Below are 20,703 nucleotides of genomic sequence, written 5' to 3'. Positions count from 1 at the left end.
CTGAGGATATCCACACAGAGCTGACAGAGATGAGACAGGTACAGCAGGAAAACTGTGCCTTCCTGGAGCAGCAGGTGAGGGCAGGTGAAATACAAGAAGGCATCTCAAATATAGACGCCTATGTGTGGACAACTGAATTATGTCTCCTTATTCAGGGCTCCAGTGACAGCTCATGGATAGGGATGCACGTGTATTTATTTAGCCCTCTATATATCTATGCATTTTTCTCAAACTTAATTCTTCCCTAAAAGTCTTATAGCTCATCTTCAGCAAGAGGTTTTTCAAACTAAGTTCAAAACTGAACGTTTTGAAATGAGTGACTAGCTTTATACTAACAAATGAGAAGGCATTTAAATGGTATAGAAATGCTGCATTTTGGATTTATTCCATGTCACTTAAGTCACTGTAAAAAACAGTTGTTTGGTCTAAGTTAGTCTAGGCTTCCTCTGCCACTGATCGTGAAAGCGACCTAAATAAATCCCTGGATATCCACTTTTGACAGCCTTTGGTCTTTGAGGTGCAGGTTGCATTTCTTTCCCCATTAACAAAGCAAGAGTCTGTGAGATTTTTTTTGGTTTTTTTTTTTTTTGGTTTTTTTTTAAATTATTTTGCTAAAATTGGCCTAAAAGAACAAACAAAAGTGTTAAATAACCTCAACAGAAGGTCAAATACTGTGACATGAAATACGCATGTTGCTTCAACTGGTTATAACAGGAATCCCATGCTTCCTACCCTGCACTGCAACAGGGAGCTGTTGGACTGGGGAGACATGGCAGTTGGAGTTGTCTGTGTGTCAGGGATGTGTGTGCTGCCAGCAAAAAATCTCAGCACCGGAGCCTTCATGGTCATTTCAAAAGAGTACTGGGCACAGCATTTTCATTCTTCTTGACTTTGTGGTACATCATCATAATCTCCAAAGAGAAAACTCAGTGAAGCATCACTGCTTTCCCCTTCTTTCTATGTCTGCTGCCTGAGGCAGACCCTCAACAGTGCTGTTGCACCCTGTGGTTCTGACTCTCCTCTTTCTCTTCATTTTTGGTTCCTGTATAAGCACTTACATTTTTAAAGGAAGCAGTTTTTATCTTCTTTCCTCTACTCAGGTCACCCATAATTATATAATCTTCTTTGGCATGTTGCTCACTGTCAATCTGTGGTATCTTCCTGCTCCTGGATATCTCTCCCACGCCCCTCAGCAGTGGCATGCAATCACCACATCCTGCTCTATCAAAGAAGCCATGCAGGTCTAATCTTTGTCACACAGCTAAACAATCCCTCCTTGTAATCCTCCGAAACGCATGTCTTCCAGCAGTGTCTCAATTGCATCCCCTAATCTCACTCTCCCCCCACCTTGTGAGAGAGAGGTTTTCTGCTTAAAAGAATGAAGAAGTAACAATGGTGAAAATTTCTCATGCCATCAGCTCTGCAAAGCACCCTAATGCAGGCATGCAGATTCTCTTCCCCCTTTCTCTCCCCCCTGTATCATTAACTGCCTTTGGTTCTCTCCACGGATTGGCTGAGTCCGTCAGTTTTGATATCCCTGTGCTGTCCTTTGCATTACCATATCCCTCAGCCATCTAGTTCTCCCAGAACAGTGTTTTGGGACTCTCAGGAGCAGAGAAAATTTGAAATGTTTTCATTGTACTAACATAATTCACAAAACAAACCACAAATACACTTGCTGTCCACAACATAACCTGGGATTCAAGCAATCTGTATGCAATCTGATCTGTTTAAGCTTTGTCCCTGAAAATGAGATTAGATATCCCTTCTTCTCTGTTATTTATCTGTTCTGCAAGCACTTGTCTCAGCAGACTAATACAAATGGGCTTTTCTAGGCTTTCCTAGCAAGTAAATAGGAATGAACTACCACGTCATTCAAAACTGACATACCTGGGCTATGCCTACAGCCACTATAGTCACTGGGCTACAGTGGATTAGGCAACTGAACAAATCAGAGAAGAAATGCACAAGGCACTTCCTGGCAGAACCAGTTGGAAACCTATGGAGGCTGTTTTTCATATCATTACACCAAAAGGTCTTAAGCAGGGAACAAATGATGCCTTTTCTCTTTCCACTCACTCCCACCAAGGCATAATGCATGCAAAAGCATTTTTCCTATTCTACCATTCCACTACAGTCCCTATTTTCATGTGCCACAGCAGCTTCCTCTGATAAACCATGGCTGTAAGACTCACCAGCCCATTTCCAACAAAAACTTGCCAATAATCATCACACCAGACAATAGGATGACATAGTCGGGGTTCATTTCAACACAAAGGAAAGTTAGTCAGAAGAGCCTTTTTTCCCTGGTGAGAAGAGCCAGCATTCACCCACCCTGAGGAAGTACTGGGTGGGAGGTACATGCCTTGTTGGGTTTTTTTGGTTCTGCAGTACAAAAGAGCTATTGAAATGTTTTAAGATGTATATGGCATGGTTTCACTGAGGCAGCGTGCCAGGGCATATTATGTAAAGTGTTGATCTTTCCTACGTATTAAATTGGATATAGAACAGTCGGTTCGCACTCCTCCTTTTTGGCAACAGGCCCAGCTTCATGAGCTTCCATATAAACTGGGCCACTTGTAACACAGTAACTGTCCAAGGTGTTGGCAAGACTCAGAAACTCCAGTGGTCCTGTTGATGATGGCAGTTCTCAAGAATCCAGGGTATGCTCTTCTGCTTGTTCCTCCCATGTTTTTGTTCTGGCCAGTCTGCGTCTCCACTGCGGCATTCCTCCACCTTCCGGGATCCTTCAAACATGGTCTACCTCTACCAGGACCATGATGAACAGGAGCCGATGACATTTGAGCTGCAGGTCCATACAACTGGCTGGATGGCATTTGGATTCAGCCCTCATGGAGAATTGCCTGGATATGACATTGTGATAGCAGGTGTCTTCCCAAATGCCAGCATCTACTTCTCTGTAAGCTGTAAACACTTTCTTTGCATCCCCCTTTGCAAAAGATCATGCTCCAAGTATATTAGCTTGAAAACAAATGGGCTCAACTGGCTAAAGATGAGTGTCTGAGGCCATTTGAAAACCTTAGTTGGCATGGCCTCTGACAGTCTAGAAGAAGCCAGGTCTTCTGCAGGTCCTGTGTCTTGCCTGCTAGCCCCATGCAGCTATCTGAGATACCCTGTGGTATCCCAGATAGCACTAGATGATGTTGCTTAAGTAAATAAACTGTTCCCATCTGCAAGTCAAAACCACAGCCAGAACAAATTAGATATGGCTGAAGCAATCACCTACCACAAAGCTAGAAAATGTTGCGGAAGTGTAACTTCTGATTCATCTAAACCACAGGTCAGTTCAGACAGGATTCAGATGTGAAACACCCATGTTTTCCCTCACTGAAGCTCTTCAAAGGTCAGTTTACTTGGTTTCCTCTGCATTAAGTAGAGACATGTACACCTCCAAAGGTTGCTTCTTCCTGATGGTCTTAAATGTCTCCCATAGGAATAGAATAGGACATTCTTGGAACTTGCTGTTTCTTCCATTGTCTGTAAAGCAACCACTAAGGATAGACGTCTGATGTTAAAACAGCTGGAGTTTAGAAGAACGAAGTACCACTGTGGGTGTTAAATTTCAAAGAAAAGGATGTTATTTGGGGGTTTTTATTAGTGAAAAAGAAATAGGCAGTCTAATGTTATCCAGATACAGAAAGAAAGTTTACACTGATGAAGTGTTTGTAAGTCACAGTGGCTTTATTTCATTCGGATGTTTTCAGTTCCTTTTTTACACAACTGTAAAAAGTGGTTTTCATGCAATGTGTCAGAGTTCATCTGAAATGGGGAAGCTTTGGGTGAGGTAGCTCGCCTTAATCGTGGCCTTTAGCTGGTTGCAAAACTGTTCTTGAAATACCCAGTTTAGAAGTCTTTTTTGTGATTGTGACACAAACAGGGAATTTTTGGCTGTGAATGACTATGGGGAAAAAAATACGATCGATTTAGAAGAAACACTTATTCTTTAGTTTTGTAACAATGATTTTTTTTAAAGTGATTTGAGGTAAAAGAGAAGCAGTTAATTTATCTGAAAAGAACATCATGAAATAAAAATAGAAATATTTTGTTTCAAAAATATTAAATATTCTATTAGTTTCAGAAGAGATATTTAACATTTTCAATGTTTTTCTTCATTGGTAGCTGAAACTCTTTATTTATATCAGGAAATAATTTTGGTCCACAAAAGTTTCAGGTTTTTTCAAATCTTTTACATGTCAGAAAATATCTCCCAATTATTTAGGTCTGGGGACATTCCAGTATACAAGCACATTAATGACCACAAAAATCCACATTTGCTCAGTAGGCTGCAAAGCACATCCACGGAACCCTTGGAGCAGTCTGAAGGGAAAACCATGCGAGTTACTGTGTATGAAGTTTGAGTGGGGTTTTCCATTTACATTCTTCCTTCTAGCCCTCTCTCTCACATCCTTCGTTTTTGTTTTAATATTTCTCTTTACTACAACCATAACAAAGTCATTGTCTGAGTAATATCCAATGGGTGAAAAACTAGTGAAAAAGGCTTGTTTTCGCAAAGGTGTTTTTTTCCCCAGCTGTTTATTGCCTTCCTCTTTCATAAAGTATACTTAACTTTAAATATTTTATTTATTTCAAAATAGCTCATTTGCAGACTACTTATCTTTGAATTTGGATCTTTTAATGAGACAGTGCAACAGGTATTTCACACCTGCACCGCTTTATGTTTAAATATTCAGACAGTGAGTATCTGGATACTGTTCTACGTGTGGGAGCTGTACAGTGGTGCTATAGATCTTTTCATAACTTAGAGCAAGCAGATGCAGTTCATATATTGTTAATGTGGTTTTGGCAATTTTTACAAGTAATTACCATTCTGTGATTCTATGATATAGTGCTATGATGACTTACATAAAAAGCTAACAAAACTGTAGTCCACTGATTCCCTGTTAGTAGCTACTGTAGAGCACAAATGAACTCAATGATCCTCCTGGATCTGCCCCATCATGTAAGGAGAGCAGCATGCCTCATTACTGCATTTGGCACTGAAGACACAGTCCAATTCTTTAAAGGACAAAGATTTTCCAAGTCCCTTTTCTTGATGAGGTACAAAGGCCCATCTGACTCAACTGATCCCAAAATATTCTTCACCTATGACCGGAGGTTGGACAATGTAAGTATTGGACAAGAACTTGGCATGTTAAAAATTTACCCTTCTTTTGCCTTTCTTTTCAAAATCGATCATGCCCATGATGTTCAAAAGATGGACGTGACTGATCTTGGAAACATGCAAATAGAGCTGGCAAGAGTAATGCCAGGAATGGAGTGGGAATGGAAGGCTTGCTATGTGTGGGTAAAGGGCTTATTTCTTAGGAAAAGCTGTGAGGTATTGCCTGTTCCCTTGACCAAGGGAAGTCAAACACAGACACACAGACTGTGGTGTTTCTGAACTGCAATATAATTATTGACTCAGCATATACGTATACAGGTCTATTGTCTCGTCCATACAGCCCCATTTAAAAATATCTATAATATACTGAAGATATTTGCTGCTTCGCATCCTAGTCTTGTGGGAACTACACAATGTCACAGAGAAGAGAAACAATGGGTATGCATTTACCTGCTCTTGACAAGTCTTTGAGTAATAGCTCAGAATATTTAATACACACTACAGTGCGTGCTGCCTGCAGTATTAACTTATGCAGCATCTGTGTCAGATTTATGGATTTTTATCAGGAAAGCTGGAGCCCCCCATTAGCATCATCTCATGATACATGGCCTATTCTTGTCAAATGGAGTTCAAAAGTACCAATTCCAGGTGGTATTGCATTAACAACTTCTTTCTTTAAACAGCACCAGCCCACACAGTCAGCACTCACCCAAGCTGCAGCAGAATCAGCTGATTAGTGTGGGCAATATTCCATAGTAAAGAGGGATGCTATTTTTATGTATATATTTGTGGGATTAATGCTATCATGTGCTGTGCCTGTGACTCCAGAAAACCAGCAATTAAAAATGTTCAATAACTGGATGGATGATTTCAGTTCACTCAGTTCATCTTACAACAGGAAAATTAGTAATGCAGTTCCCTTTTGGGAAACCAAAACAAAACAAACCAAACACCACACAAAACCCCACAAACAAACAAACAGAAAAATCTAAAAGAAAAAGAATTTAAGACCTTGTGGAGCTGACAAATGAGTTTGCCCTTCCACAGAATACAGTTTCATCTTCTTGACCCTTTAATCCTCTCACCCATTTTAACCAAACCCCAAGCAGTTCTTTGGTTAAAGCATCATCTTTCCTCTTCCCTTCCCCCATGTCCCCCACTGTTTTGGGTCTCATTCTGTGTGCACTGGCTGCCTCTGGCTTCTCCAATTCCCTGTGCACATTATTGAGTTGCCAGGGGAACCTTCAGGTAACCCATGTGTGTTTCTTTTCCATTTTGCTGTTCCGGTTGAAGAAACCATATATGCCTATACTTTTATCCCACTGTCGAGCAGAAACACCATTATCTACAAGGTAAATTTGCAGGCTTCTCACAACTGAGGAAAAATAGGACAGGACAGACTTGCTCCAGGCTTGCTCCTTCAATCACATATACGAGCCTGTCTTTTACAGCATTTTAGTATTAATTTGGGAGCATTCTGTTTGTCCATCACTGCCACTGGGATAAGCCAGCTAATTTGTCTGGCTTGCATGGAGATAAGCTCTGTCTGGTTTCCAGCTTTGAGTACCTTTTTCTTTCTGTACATCACACCTGAAGAAATGTTGCTATAAGTCTGATGTCTGAGTGTAGTTAGCTCAGAACCATGTTACCTATTGGTATCTTTGAGAACATTTTCCAGAATTTTCTATATTGAAAGTCCTTTGAAATTGATAAGAATATCTATATAAAAGGCCCTCGTTGAAGCTCCCTAATGGATCATCCCACCCCAAAACCACAAACACACACATATACATAGCATAGTGAGCATACTCACCCAGAAAATAGTTAGGAACAGAATTTAATAAGATAGTCTAGCTTGCAGTGATCAGGTTTGGTCAGACAAACATACTGACCAACAATCAGCTTAGGTACACCGAACTGTCCTTTTTGTCTCCCAGTCTTCCCATGTTTGTTTATCTCCTTCCCTCCCTTTGACCTCTTACCTAAGTGTCTGGTAACATTTTTTTTCACATTCCCACAATCCACTCAGAATATCCCTTAAATTTTACACAATCCCACAATCCCTCTCATACAACCCATCCATAGGTTTGCTCCCTCTTACGAGACCTGCAATAATCTTCTTTTTCTTTTCATCCATTTTCAAAGTTTTTCTTTGAACCTTCTAAGGTTTATGTTTTGGTGGTTCTTTTCATGGCCCACTGATAGTGTCTTACAATTTCTACTTTTACTCTTTTTATTATCTGCTCATTCTTTTAGTCCATGTATCTTTATGTTTAACTTCTATCTCACCTGTGTCTTGTCTTTGTTTTATACACAGCTGATACCAAGATATGCTTACAGTACCCAGCATGAGGTATCTATCCCAGAGTACACAAAGCCAGAAGAGCAATGTTCAGAAAGGCTAACCAGAGCAATCCTTCAATCAGTAGTGACTCACATAAGGAAATGGTCTTAAACCTGCTTTTAAAAAACAATGTTAAGATGATGTTTAAACAAGTTTCACCAAGTTTTTGACTTGATGTGCAGGTGTAAAGCACAGTGCTATGCTCTGTCTGCCAGGATCTGACCCACTTCATTTAGAATTGCAGATGAATGGGATGCTGGCTCCAGACCTTCATGTCTTTGCCTGCTTGCTTCACACCCACCTGTCTGGCAGAGGAGTGAAAGCTGCTCGATACAGGTAAGAGAAGGAAACTCACAGTATTGCTGCTCATGCTATTGGGATCCCAGGAGGAGAGACCAGCACCTTTCTCACCACTTTCCCTCCTCAGGAAGCTGTAGAGAGCAATGAGGTTCTCCCTCAGCCTCCTTCAAACCAGACAAACCCAGAGCCCTTTGGCTGCTCCTCACAGGACATGCCTTCCAGCCCTTCCACCAGCTTTGTTGCTCTGGACACATTACAGGACCTTCACATCCTTCTTAAATTGTGGGGCCCTGGGCCGGTGTTGGCTGAGATACAGTTTATTTTCTTCATAGTAGCTAGTACGGGACAATGTTTTGATTTGTGCTGAAAACAGTGTTGATAACATGGGGATGTTTTAGTCATTGCTAAGCAGTGCTTACACAGTGTTGAGGCCTTTTCTGCTTCTCACCCCACCCACCAGTGAGCAGGCTCGAAGTGTCAAGAAGTTGGGAGGGGACACAGCTGGGACAGCTGACCCCAACTGATTTCCATACTGTATGAAGTCATGCTCTGCAATATAAAGCTGGGGAGAAGAAGCAGTAAGTGGCAGACAATTCAGAATTAGGGTGTTTTCTCTTCCTAAGCAACCATTATGCACGATGGACCCCCTGCTTGTGTTGGGAATTAGTGAACTAATGCTTTGCTTTGCTTTGCTTCATTGCACGGCTTTTGCTTTACCCGTTAAACTGTCTTTGCCTCAACCCATGAGTTTTTTTACTTTCACATCTCCAGTTCTCCCCTCCACCCCACAGGAAAGGAGTGAACACACAACTGTGAATACCTTAGTTGCCAGCTGGGGTGCAACAGGCACAAAACTGCACACATCAGTCAAGGTGAGGCAGCACCAATGCTGAAACAGCAAGATGATCACTTCTTTTGGCTGGCTGGTTCTACTGTGTTTTGATGCACCCTAGGATGCAGTTTGCCCTCTTGGCTGCCAGGGCACACTGCTGACTCCCTGTTGATCCTGCTGTCAACCAGCAAATTAGGCTGGAGGATGAGGTTTTTCCTGGCCAATTACATCTCCCATCAGCACAAAAACTAAATCTGGCATTTTCAAATGATGCTATGAGCTAGGATATTTCCTCCAACAATGATTCACAGCACAATGTCCACATAGCTACTGTCTCCTGCTCTATGAAAGCATTAGTCATGTGGGAATTAAACACCTGGAAAGCCTACAGCTTGTCTTCTCCAGACTAACCTATTCTAGTTGCTCTCTTTGCATGTTAAGCACCCTTTTTACTTCCTGAAACAGGCTGGATCAATACCATTTTATGAATTCCCATTTGCCATCAGGGCAAATACCTACAGAGGAGAAGAACCTGTTCCTGAGCTGCACAAACCCCACGTTCCTCAGGCCACAGCAAGTCAGCTTGGTTCTGGTTTAAAAGAGCTGCAGACAAATGAAGAGCCACAAAGCATGGCAGGGTCCTGTTTCAGCAGCACTGAATACATTTCTCTACGGATCGGGGCAAATATGTCATGCTTTCAGGTGTCTGCTTTTGAGAGCACTGTCTTCTGGACTCTAACACTACTAAAGGCAGAAACACTTGTCAACAGAGATGACCACATCAATCCACAACTTTACATTTAACAGCCTGCTATAAAAAGACCAGTTAGAAGTAGGCTTCCTTGCTTGTCACTGATTTCTGCATGACTAAAAGAGGAAAGAACTACTTCCTGAAAGTTAGATGGGGGAGAAGGCTATGAGCTGTCCTCAGTTCAGGGGACCATTTTAAAATCAGCAGCGAGAAGGAAGAAAGTAAAGGGGGAACAAGAATGTCAGAAAGCCTCATTTATGCTGACTTGAACTTGACTGAATCAACCCGGCCCAAACTACAGAAGGTCACAGATGTCCAAGGTAGGTAAATTGGTCTGAATTGAGCTTTCTTTGTATTCCTCAGCCTTTTGTGGAACACCAAAGCCTCAAACAGGACTAAGAAAATATGAGGGCCAGTGCTGTGAAAAATGCACAGGTGGGGGGTCCATCCAGGTCTTTTACCCCCAAAAAGGGGATTGTTATAGGGTCTAATTTTTGTTTGTTAAGGTACACATGTGAGGGAGAGCTTCTTATGCGATATTACGAGTAGTTTCTATCAGTCTGGGAGATTATTCCACAGTTGAATGCCAGCTTGTCCTGAACCAGGTGTGGTCTCAGGCACCAAACTGATTCCTGCAGCAAACTGATTAGGAGATCGAATGCCTAATGTTTCTGTTGTTTGAAGCAGTTTCATGCACAGCTTGTTCCTGCTTGCTGAGCATGGCAGGCATTGCCCCAGGGTTTCTTTTTTTCTACTGGCTTTGTCTGTATAAACTACATGTTTAATAAATCAAGCATAAAATGTTTCATGGGCAGATTTAGCTTGATTTAGTATAAATGACTCTGCAAAATTCTAACATAAAACTGATTTTGCTTTAATGAGCTAAGAATTATTGCATAAAATTTTGCACTGGCTTTGCTACATCTGCATGAAGTTACAACCTAAAATAACAGACTTCATACACTTTGTGTTTCATTTTATTTTTTCTTCATTTTTAACTTCACCATCTCTGACACAAACAGTAGTTTCTATTTGTATTTTTTATCTGCAGATGTTAGAACAGTTTTCTCTTTTCACACCATCTTATCATTAACCCCTTGAAATTTAGCATGATCTGCAGCTTCCAGGTCTGCTTTGATGTTGTAGCCAATCTCACCACATACGTATGGATGTGAATAAGACAAACAGTCAACCTTACACATTTTTCTTCACTTCCTTTTAAAATATGTGTGCAGGTACCCATGTCCCCTCTGTTGCTGTTTGCACTGAAGACAAATCAGATCTGTTTCTGCCTATAGCAAGTCCTCTTAGCTGTGAATGCAATGGAGAAATATGTTATTCAAGCATAGCCAAACACAGTCGCATATATCAGTTGATGCGATGTGTATAGCATTTCTCGTAACTTCAGTCATTTTTGCTCCATTTAAGTTGTTCCTTGGTTTTCTCTGTTATTTTTGCCTGGTTTTAGATTCAACATATGCAGAAGTGAAAGTGCAGTCCCTAGACAGAAGCGCTGCAGTTAGCTACACGTCATCTGGTGAGTTTTTAGCTGTCTACTAAGTTTATATGAATTTAAACACTGAGAGGAGAGGATGTTGGTCCTTATTTTCAAAAAAATGCAGTGATATGAAACCTTATGGGAGACAGGAAGAAACAGATGTCTGCTTTACATAGCCAGAGCAGGGGGCTGTTCATGTGTTGTGTTATATGCAATGAAACACTTACGGGTTCACTGGTATAGGAACACACAGAAATTCTAGGCCAGACCAAGAAACCACAGCAGGCATACGTGAACAACTAGAGATGAGTAAGAAGAGGGTGGGTGTACACAATACCTTCCTATAATACTTGCTCATGTAGTCAGGGACTTCCCAAGGCAGGTGTATTTCTGTTTATGCACCCTCAGTGGATATCTCTTCTACAAACTTGCCCAATCTCCCCTTGGTTTTATACACAGCCCAGATTCCTACAGTGTCCTTTGATGAGGGGATCCATAGCTCTTTTTAATACCACATGAAGAAACATCTGATTTTTTCACTCTGAACTTGACTTCTATTAGTTTCAGCTGACGTTCCATGAAAGATACAGTAAGCAGCCATAGAATATCAAAGGTCCAAATGACACACAGGATTTTATATAACTCTGACATAGCTTCTTTCTGGTTATCTCTTTTCCATACTGCAGAACCCTAGCCTGCACCATCATTTACTGCTTCCCTTCTCTGAATCTTTTCCCATACTGGCAGTAGAATTGCATTCACCATTAAAAATAGAGGCAAATCATGATTTTATAAAACCATGTGGTAGACAAAACATCCTGTGTTTTGTTCATTTGCCTTCTGAATGATTCCTAAAGTGGGAGGCTGTAGAATGTTCATCCTAGGATATATTCAAAACCTGACTGTGCATGGTCCTGGACAACCTGCTGTAGTTGACACTGCTTGGACTAGATGATCTGGAAAGATGACTTCCAACCTAAATGACTCTGTGACTGTGTGGTCAGGACAGCTGACCTAAGTTCACAGATCTCCTCTAGAACATCCATCTGTTTTTTATTTTCAATGCACATTAGATCTGCTAAATTCCAGTCCCTGGGTGCAGAGATGATAGCTTTAAGACTGAGGTTACAAAACGGTTTAGCAACCCAGCTATCTCACACCTAATGTCTCTTCAAATTTTTTAGCTTATCCTTTTATTTGGGCCATACATCTTCCAGTTCATGCAGCTTCTCACAAGGAACTGCCCTGAAATGGAAGATCTACCCAGTTCTTACTCAGAAACTCTGCTATAAGGGATTAATTTAGCTTCTCTACTATGACCTCATCTTCTGAATGCTTCCTAGACAGCCTACCACCCACTGGCCTACAAAACAAATTATCTGTCCTCTCTTGGACCTGCCTGTGCTCTATAACACCCAGCCAGTATCCACTGAGTTGAGAGACTAATGAGTATTGCAAGGACCCTCTTGAACTAAATCCTAAACAAAAGTCCATAAACAGTAAAAACAAAAAGAGGAGACAGTTCACTTCTCTGAAAAATTTGCTTTTTTTCAGGAGTATAACATGGCAGAACCTTTTTCTGGTAGTCAGATTGGGCTTTGCTTTCATAGTATTTTGAGAGGGCAGATAAGGATCCCGGTGAGCACTTAACTCCAGTATCAAGTGTAGCAGAATATATCAAAGTATTGTAAGCAATGGCAGAAGGGTTCAGGTTGAATGTCTGTGATGGAAAAATATGTGTCCACAGTCTAACTATCACAAGAAGAACAAACATGTGAAGGGACAGCATCAAAGCGCTCTGTCTAACTTAAGAGTTCTCTCACTGTGAGCCTGGAAATGGCATCTTTGAATGAAGACAAAAGGTTCCTTTTCCAGTTGTTTCCCTAATCTTTGTCTTTTTTCTGTCTATCTGTAGGTAAAAGCTGTTGCTCCAGAACATGCGTTGCTGTATTGGTTGCTGTGATAATCCTCCTATTGGTCTTAGCAGTGTGTCTGATACTCATGTGTAAGTCCTACTAAAAATGTAATAACTGCAATTAATTTTGACCCTCACCCACCAACTGACATCTGAGTAATGCCATCCAAAGCCAGCAGCAACAGAAGGCCAGTCTGAAGGTACAAGGCAGTCGTTCTTAGCCAACCATGGCTGTAAGAGGAAATCCATAAAGAGTCAAGTGGTTTGGAAGTTTAAAACTCCAAAAGAAAAAAGCCAAAACACAATTAAAAAACTTGATGATGTTCAGACAGTTGTCATGGTTTAAGCCCAGCCAGCAACTCAGAATCATGCAGCTTCTCTCTCACTCCGCCCCCCCCCCCTCCTTTCTCCCCAACAGCTCCTGGAGGGATGGGGAGGAGAATCAAAAGAATGTAACTCCCACGGGTTGAGATAAGAGCACCCCAGTAACTAAGGTATAACACAAACCACTGCTGCTACCACCAATTATAATAATGATAAAGGAAATAACAAGGGAAGAGAATACACCCGCTCACCACCCGCCGACCGATACCCAGCCTGACTAAGCAGTGATCTAGCTCTTCCGGGTAACTGCCCCTAGTTTACATCCTGTGCATGATGTGCTGTGGTATGGAATACCCCTTTGGCTAGTTTGGGTCAGGTGTCCTGTCTCTGCTTCCTCCCAGCTTCCCCTCCTCCCTGGCAGAGCATGAGACTGAGAAGGTCCTTGGTCAGAGTAAACATTACTTGGCAACAACTAAAAACACTGGTGTTATCAGTGCTGTTCCCAGGCTGAAAGTCAAAAACACAGCACTGCACCAGCTACTAAGAAGGAGAAAAATGACTGCTACTGCTGAACCCAGGACAACAGTAAATAATTTATTATTTATTATTCAAATGTTTTGAAGAAACAAGTCAAGATTAGATAATGCCTATTAGTATTATGATTGCTATTTGTGAGAATATTTTAAGGTGATGACTTTGTAACATGTCACCATCACATCCATAACACCAAAAATCTTTACATAAATATGAATAAAAGCTCACTCATTTGAAAGAGGTAGCTAAGTCACAACTTAAAAGAATTTATTTGCACCTCACTCTAATAAAAGCTTAGTGCTAGGCCCCTCTGCATATATATCACTGAGTTCACAACTATCTTTGAACTACATAAAAAACTGTTTTTTTTTTTAGAAAGCAAGCATTCTTATCTCCATTAGAGAGGAAAAAAAACAAAACACCAACAAATTTTAATAGAGCCACATGGTACATTCCTTTGAATATTTTCAAGGAAATGTTTTTAAATTTCAGATGTGGTTGCTTGTTTCTTTTCATCCTTTAATAGTTAAGCAAGCTTAAAGAGGTTTCCACAGTCAATCACATTCAAGTCCCAGAGTTTACCACCTACTCTGGATGCATACGGAGAAACTCTTCTTGAAGACATGACAAAACCTTTGATCCATGGAACTTTAAAAATAGGGCTGGGGGAGGTAACTGTTTTTCAAGGCAAAAAGTAAAGGAGAGATGTCTAATAGTGCTGTGACCTTTATAAAATGCAAAATAGCACAGGAAGGGCAAAATAATATAACAAAAAAATCCTAACAATATCATAAGGTGAAATTACCACCATTTAATAAGACTTTTAATCAGGAGTTGAATGAGGAGCCACTAGACTCTGATTCAGGTATGGCTTCAGTTATAGTTACTTTGTTGGGTTCAGTACAGCCCCAGGGAACTGAAAAAAATAATCCTAAGAAACTTGAGATCTAGATAAAACTTGAGAAACTAAAGCAAATTAGTTTTTCATTTCAGTAGCATATAGTTTTTACTTGTACTCCAAATAAAAATTGTTGCCAGGTTGAGTGGTTTGTTTCCAAGTTTTTCTTTTAGATGAGTTTTCCATATGGTTTAGTTTTGCCAAATATACCGTTATTGATGAACAGCTTGTTCAAATGAACTAAACTGTCACCTCTTGATATTGCTCCATTTTACAAGAGCTCTGCAGGCCAGAAGGCATTTTCCATTTCTGTTAATGAAAATGACAACAGTCTTACTCAATGGAACATGAGCAGAAATTTTTATGATTTTTATAGTAGTATCATGTTTTTTTATTTTTTCTTGAAAGAAAAGTTATCTGCTGGTAAGTAAAAAATTAGCCCTGCAGTTCATGAGCTGGTCTTCCAATAACAGATAGGTCTGACTTTGAAATACTCTTTCATATGACTTAAATTTTGCTCTTTTCTTAAACCAGGAGTTGATATCTAGCCTCAAGATATATGCATATAAATGCATGTATGCATGGAAAACATACACTTTCAAACCTATTCTTCTGGTTTATTTTCCATTATTGCTCTAGGAGTTCAGTAAAGAGCAAAGAAAGCCTAAATGTTCACAACTAGTGTATGGCCAAAGCATGATAAAGTTCAGTATTAAGTTGCCCCAATTAGAAAATAACACATTATTGCTTTGTTAGTTTTTGGCGCCTTTGAACCATTTTCAATAACGGTGCTGTCTGATACAGCAGATTTCAGAGTTAAAGTTGACAATATTCCAGGAACAATCTCAATCTACCACTTATGTGTTTTAAACTGATTTCCATTCAGTAGGAGAATCAGTGTGATGGTGTTATTTTTTGCAGTGCATACCAGTATGCATTCATTTTGATTTTTTCACATAAATTAATGATTTTGAATTATGTTAGGTAGTTCTAGTACCAATATTTGGTACTATTATACACTAAAGTCTTCAGGTCACCTTTATAAGCAGTACTTCAAGCTTCCACCCACAGAATCAGGCAATGTGCAAAACCCAGCTTCTTCATCTTCTAAGATGAAATGGTCCTGACATTGGTTCATACAATGGTTTTGAGAACTTTTACTGAAGAATAAATTCTGATTCCCCCCTCTTCCAAAACAGGTGATTGTGTCTTCAACTTTTCAATCCTCAGCTTTAAATTCATTATTACAATCAGTGTTAATACTTCGTAAAATATAATGCGTACTTTATTGTGGGTATCTCTGTATACAGGTTTGGATGTAATTCTATATACCAGAACTTCAAGAACCTTTGTTTTCTAATGTTCAGACATACATCTTTCCTTGGTTTTTTTCGTTTAGTTTTGGTTTTGTTGGGTTTTTTAATAGTGGTATCTAAGACTCAACTACTCCTACAGCAATATATTTGAAGTTAATCCCTAAAAGGAAGAGGGCAAATCATGCAAGTTAGTCTCTGCAAAATTAGACTTTTACTGATCAACTTTGATCTTTGAATTGTAAATGTAAAACCGGTATTATACATTGTCAGCATTTGGTTTTAGGTGCTACAGTGAAGCTTTTTCTCTCACAACTTTGAAAGTCTGGTTCTTGCTTGCTATTGGGAAAGAAATGTAGATTAAGAAATGTAGGTTTTCCTAGGCAATGTGTTCTTGAAGACCATAGTAGCTCTCACAATTCATACACCAGCAATTTGTGAAAGAGTATTCAACAACTGTTTTGCACCAGGAGATGCCAGCTTGTTACTATCCCACTTAGAAAGAAAAAAGAAAAGCACACAGGCTCTGTAGGGTATTATTTAAAATGCAATTTATTAGAGTTAATAATATAAAGAAAGAGAGGACAATAGAAAAACCTAGATCTGATCAGATGCTAGGAAACCTGAGCAAAATTACAGAACAAAGGAATCTGGTCCAGTGGCTCTGTTTTCTGGGAAAACAAGTGTAGTCATTTCCCCAGATAATGCTGTTATTTCATACTTCCTTCCTTCCTGTTGCCACCCACTGTCTGGCTCTAGGCTTACGGAAGAAGCTGATTATTCCTTTGTACTAAAATTGAGATTCATATATATCACTGCTCAGTTTGGAGTCTCTGGTGGTCCTTGAAATCCTCCATTGGAGGAGGAAAAACATGAGGAGAAGGCATTCTGTATGGGGTGATGGTGGTAGTAAAAGAGGTCCAGAAGAGCCCTGAGAGTGTAGGGCAAGATGGTCAGACATTCAAAGCAGAAATCGCATTCTTATTTCCAGATCATCCAACCGCAAGCAGACCAGCTGACTCAAAAACCTTCTCCATCACCTGTGAAGATGCACATGCACTAGGTAGGTAATACTCTGCCATTCAAAAGACAGTTTCCAGAAGTCTGTTCAATTGTCTTTTAAGGGGGTGGAGGCACTGGGGGAACGTATGTGTCCAGATTTTGTTCAGAAGAACAAACAAAGAATTTGACATCTCAGGAACAAACCACCTTATCATGTACGCTCATAGGATAAGCTCTCAAGGCCAGAGACTTTTCATATCTTCATATTCTTTAAAAGTAGTGCTTGGTCAGCACTGCATTACTTTTTCAGAGGTAAGAACTGATTACTCTCTCATGCTAGCACAGAGGAGCTGATGGCTAGGTGAACACACAAAAATATAACAATCCCTTTGATATCCCACCATTTTCATGAACATGATGCACGTACTGCTTCTCAAGCACCTCTCCATTTTTAGCATTTTAACTAAGTACAATTCCCTTTTGCTGTTTAGGAGCTGCTGGATAACCAACAAAACTATATCAAGCAGTCCCTGTCTCCCTGAATGATATCACCCTTTCCAGGCCTCATTCTCTGTTCCTCCTGGTACCCTGCCTGGCAATGGAGAGAAATGTTCTTTCTTTTAGTAATATCACTATTGCCATATTTTGCAGCAGGCAAATAGGACTTTTGAAAACTTAAAGCTGCTTTTTGACCTGGCCATTTCTCTTTACCTCCTCAGCAAATACTTTAAAGGCTGGATAACGTTATCTGTGATTCTACTTCTTTGACTTATGCCTAGGGCTGGAATTAACTACAGAGAATGGCAAGGATCCCGGGTGGTATGGTGAAAATCAAAAGCAGAAACACAAAGGTACTTCTCTGGCTGCAACTCACTCTCTTGCCTTTCTTTTCTGTTGGGATCCTTTTGTTAGTGTGAACATGGAGTTTTTCACAGCTGTTCTTCCCTCCTGCAGGCTGCCCCAAACACTGGGAAAAAAATGGGGGAAAATGCTACTTCTTTTCTCAAAGGCAGAATAAAGCCAATTGGAATGACTCCCGTAAAGAATGTACTGACATGAAGGCTGACCTGGTTATCATTGACAACAAGGACGAACTGGTAAGATCAAAATTCATGGGGTTTGACCTGTATGCCAAAGGGATAATGGGTTACACTTGCGTATTCTCATGTTAGATGTCTGCCTTCTCATGTTAGATGCCTTTGCACATCTATAATCCACTGCTAGCTGCATACACCAAGCACCCCTATATGGCAGCAAACACCTTCACAGTAAGATGCATCTTGGTGGTTCAATTCTTGCACCTGGGAGCTTCCCTCTGCAAGCATGCTCCCATGGGAAGGACTAAACTCTCTGCCTAGATGACTTATGTTTTAAAGAGATTTAGCAAACAAACCAAGACATACAAGCAGACACTTATTTGTGAGAGTCTTTTTTTGACAAAAACTGAAAAGGCTTTCCTACCACAATCAGAATAGAAAAGTTATCTCCAGGTATCAGGTCATACATGGCTAACTATAGCATATAGTTTAAATGGTATCACAGGTGTATTATTCTTTTTATTCTATTCCTAAGAATCCCCAGGAAGAGAAATGAGAATAAATTGGAAAAATTTAGCACCTAAAGCCGTGCAAAGAGATGTGTGGCTGGATGCATGGTGTACTTGCAACGTTGGTTATTTAGCACTAAGCTTTCTCTGCACCTCTGGTGAAAACAACATAATTTTAATGTATTATTATTCTTTGTTTCCTTTCTAGAATTTTCTCTACAAACAATCTAGAAGTAGTTACTACTTACTTGGTCTCACATACTCTCACAGTGAGAAGAAGTGGAAGTGGATTAACAACACGGAACTTAGCTCAGACATGTAAGCCTTTTTCAGCAAGTCTCTGTGATGCAATGTCTGCAAAAAGTAAAACATAAAAACACACAAACAAACCAAACCAATACAAAAAACCTCCAAACAAAATCCAGACCAAACAACAGGGAGTACAAGTGAGGTCAGGGACCGTAATCTGCAGCAACCTGAGTCCTTTTGATTCAGGTGCTTCAGCACATCCCTGTGACAAGTCAAAGGGAGCCTGTAAGTCATGTGGGAACACAGGCATGTCACATCAGGATGGCAAGAGAGAACACAGCTGTAGTTCTGGTGAGTAAGGAGGAATCTGATTAGATTGAATTCAGTGAAGAAAGGAAGGGGCAAGGAAGTGTAATGTCAGCACCACTGAATGGAGGCTGCCAAAGAAGGGGAAGGTCTCCAGATAGGAAAGCATAGCCCATATACTTTTGTTGAGGTCTGGGGAAGAATATTAGGGAATGGGAGTGAGAGTCCAGCAAGGCAGCCTCTAATCCCACTGACAATAATACAGCTTAGCAGCAAGGCCAGGTGCCACTCTGCCTTTCACGGAAGTGATATGACTGCATTGAGTTCAGCTAGGTCAGGAATGCAACTAAATCTGGCTTTCTCTCCCTGTTCAGGTTTTGTATAGGAGGAGACTTTACTGACTATTTCTGCACTGTCATTGGATATGGCAAAGTAGAAACTGCACCTTGCAGTGGATCCTTATCAACACAAAATATGTGCGAAAAAGCTGCAGATATTTCAGAAAGCCAGAAGGAGAGCTAAAAAAGAAGAGATCCAAGCAGCAATGTGATCCCCAGATTTCTGTAGGAATGGCAGATGGTATTTGTGTCATTTATCTCTAGCTGTCTAAATATCTAGTCAAAGGGACTCTTAAAGGATCCCTCTAGACACCCTGCCAAGCATAGCACATTCTTTCCCAAGATGTGTGTCTAAGACTGGATGGGTTCCCCTCTAGAAGGGCATTTTCACACATTAGGAGCCTGGGTGACTTCCTTATACCAGATGCCCAAGTTTCAGGCAGCCACTGTTACATGATATGAGTCCAGCCTTAGGGATAGGTGTGATCACAGACAGATCCTGTCTCTTATAGACACACGCATATGCACCCATACATTCAGAGCCCCGCTTATGAACGAGGAGACACTTCAAAGCCTTGATGTGCACTAGTCCTCCCTGCAGCCACAAGTGAAGGTTAGCACATATGTGTATTTTGGATCCTGAAGAAAAGTGCAACCACACTCATTGCCATGTGTCATAGATATAATTGACAGGACAAAGTCAAAAGTGTGTGTGTATAAACCTTACTCTGTAAAAAACTGTCTTTGTTAAAAAACACACTGGATACCAAACCTAAAATGCCAAGGCTAAAATGCGATTCACCAGAACATCCAGAAATGAACCTTCACCACAGCTCTGTGCATAAAATCACCACCAGTCCTATGTAGGTGAGGGAAAGTTTATCAGATTTAAAGTGAGCCTTGCTGGGGAAGGGCACAGGATGAAGAGCATTAGAAACCACCAAAGCCTGAAAAACACAATCACAATAATAGCTCAATTGGACAGAAAATAGTCAAATCAAAAAACAATTATCTGTGAAGAAGCTGGTGAGAAGTATGAGAGTGACCTACAGAGAATGACAATACATTTGGATTATCCTGTTTTTCTTGGATAATGATCTAAGGAGAAAATTATGCATGACGGTTCTTCCTGCACAGAGAAGTTAGAGCCAACAGTGGAAACGGGTGGTATCGGTAGAGCAGAGATGTGACCAGCAAATGGTGAATATTACCAAAGCTCTTCCACTGTGTCTCAGCAGCTCCTGGGACCCTGAGGCTTTTGTGACTCCGAGGATTATCACTCTTATTGTCTCCATGGAGGCAGAATCATTTCTGCTTCAAATGGCACCATTCATGGCTCTCTCCATTTGCAGGATGGAGAAAGATCTGCAAATTCCTTGATGGAGTGGCAGTGACGTCATGCTTTCTAAT

The 20,703-nt window shown here is 40.5% G+C and overlaps 1 protein-coding gene across 1 annotated transcript; it reads left to right on the top strand.

The window, feature by feature from the left end:
- The first annotated feature begins 9,118 nt into the window (after positions 1-9,118).
- LOC130608178 (C-type lectin domain family 5 member A-like) lies at positions 9,119-20,060 on the top strand. The gene is made up of 8 exons (XM_057425921.1): positions 9,119-9,690; positions 10,839-10,907; positions 12,784-12,873; positions 16,844-16,915; positions 17,634-17,705; positions 17,809-17,951; positions 18,609-18,718; positions 19,330-20,060. Exons 1-8 carry the CDS (start codon positions 9,609-9,611, stop codon positions 19,475-19,477), a joined length of 786 nt encoding a protein of 261 aa, XP_057281904.1. The 5' UTR covers positions 9,119-9,608; the 3' UTR covers positions 19,478-20,060.
- Positions 20,061-20,703: the final 643 nt, after the last annotated feature.

This window comes from Pezoporus wallicus, unplaced genomic scaffold (assembly GCF_028554395.1).
Source record: "Pezoporus wallicus isolate ANWC-B61680 ecotype Strahan unplaced genomic scaffold, APGP_CSIRO_Pwel_v1 scaffold_3294, whole genome shotgun sequence".
In the NCBI taxonomy this organism is placed as follows: Eukaryota; Metazoa; Chordata; class Aves; order Psittaciformes; family Psittacidae; genus Pezoporus; species Pezoporus wallicus.
This window is presented reverse-complemented; position numbering and strand designations above follow the sequence as displayed.

Excerpts from the sequence above, each read along its gene's own strand:
- LOC130608178 (XM_057425921.1), top strand. The coding sequence starts at position 9,609 with ATGTCAGAAAGCCTCATTTATGCTGACTTGAACTTGACTGAATCAACC. Across the intron at positions 9,691-10,838 it reads GAAGGTCACAGATGTCCAAG|ATTCAACATATGCAGAAGTG; the intron begins GTAGGTAAATTG and ends GCCTGGTTTTAG. Across the intron at positions 17,952-18,608 it reads TTGACAACAAGGACGAACTG|AATTTTCTCTACAAACAATC; the intron begins GTAAGATCAAAA and ends TTTCCTTTCTAG.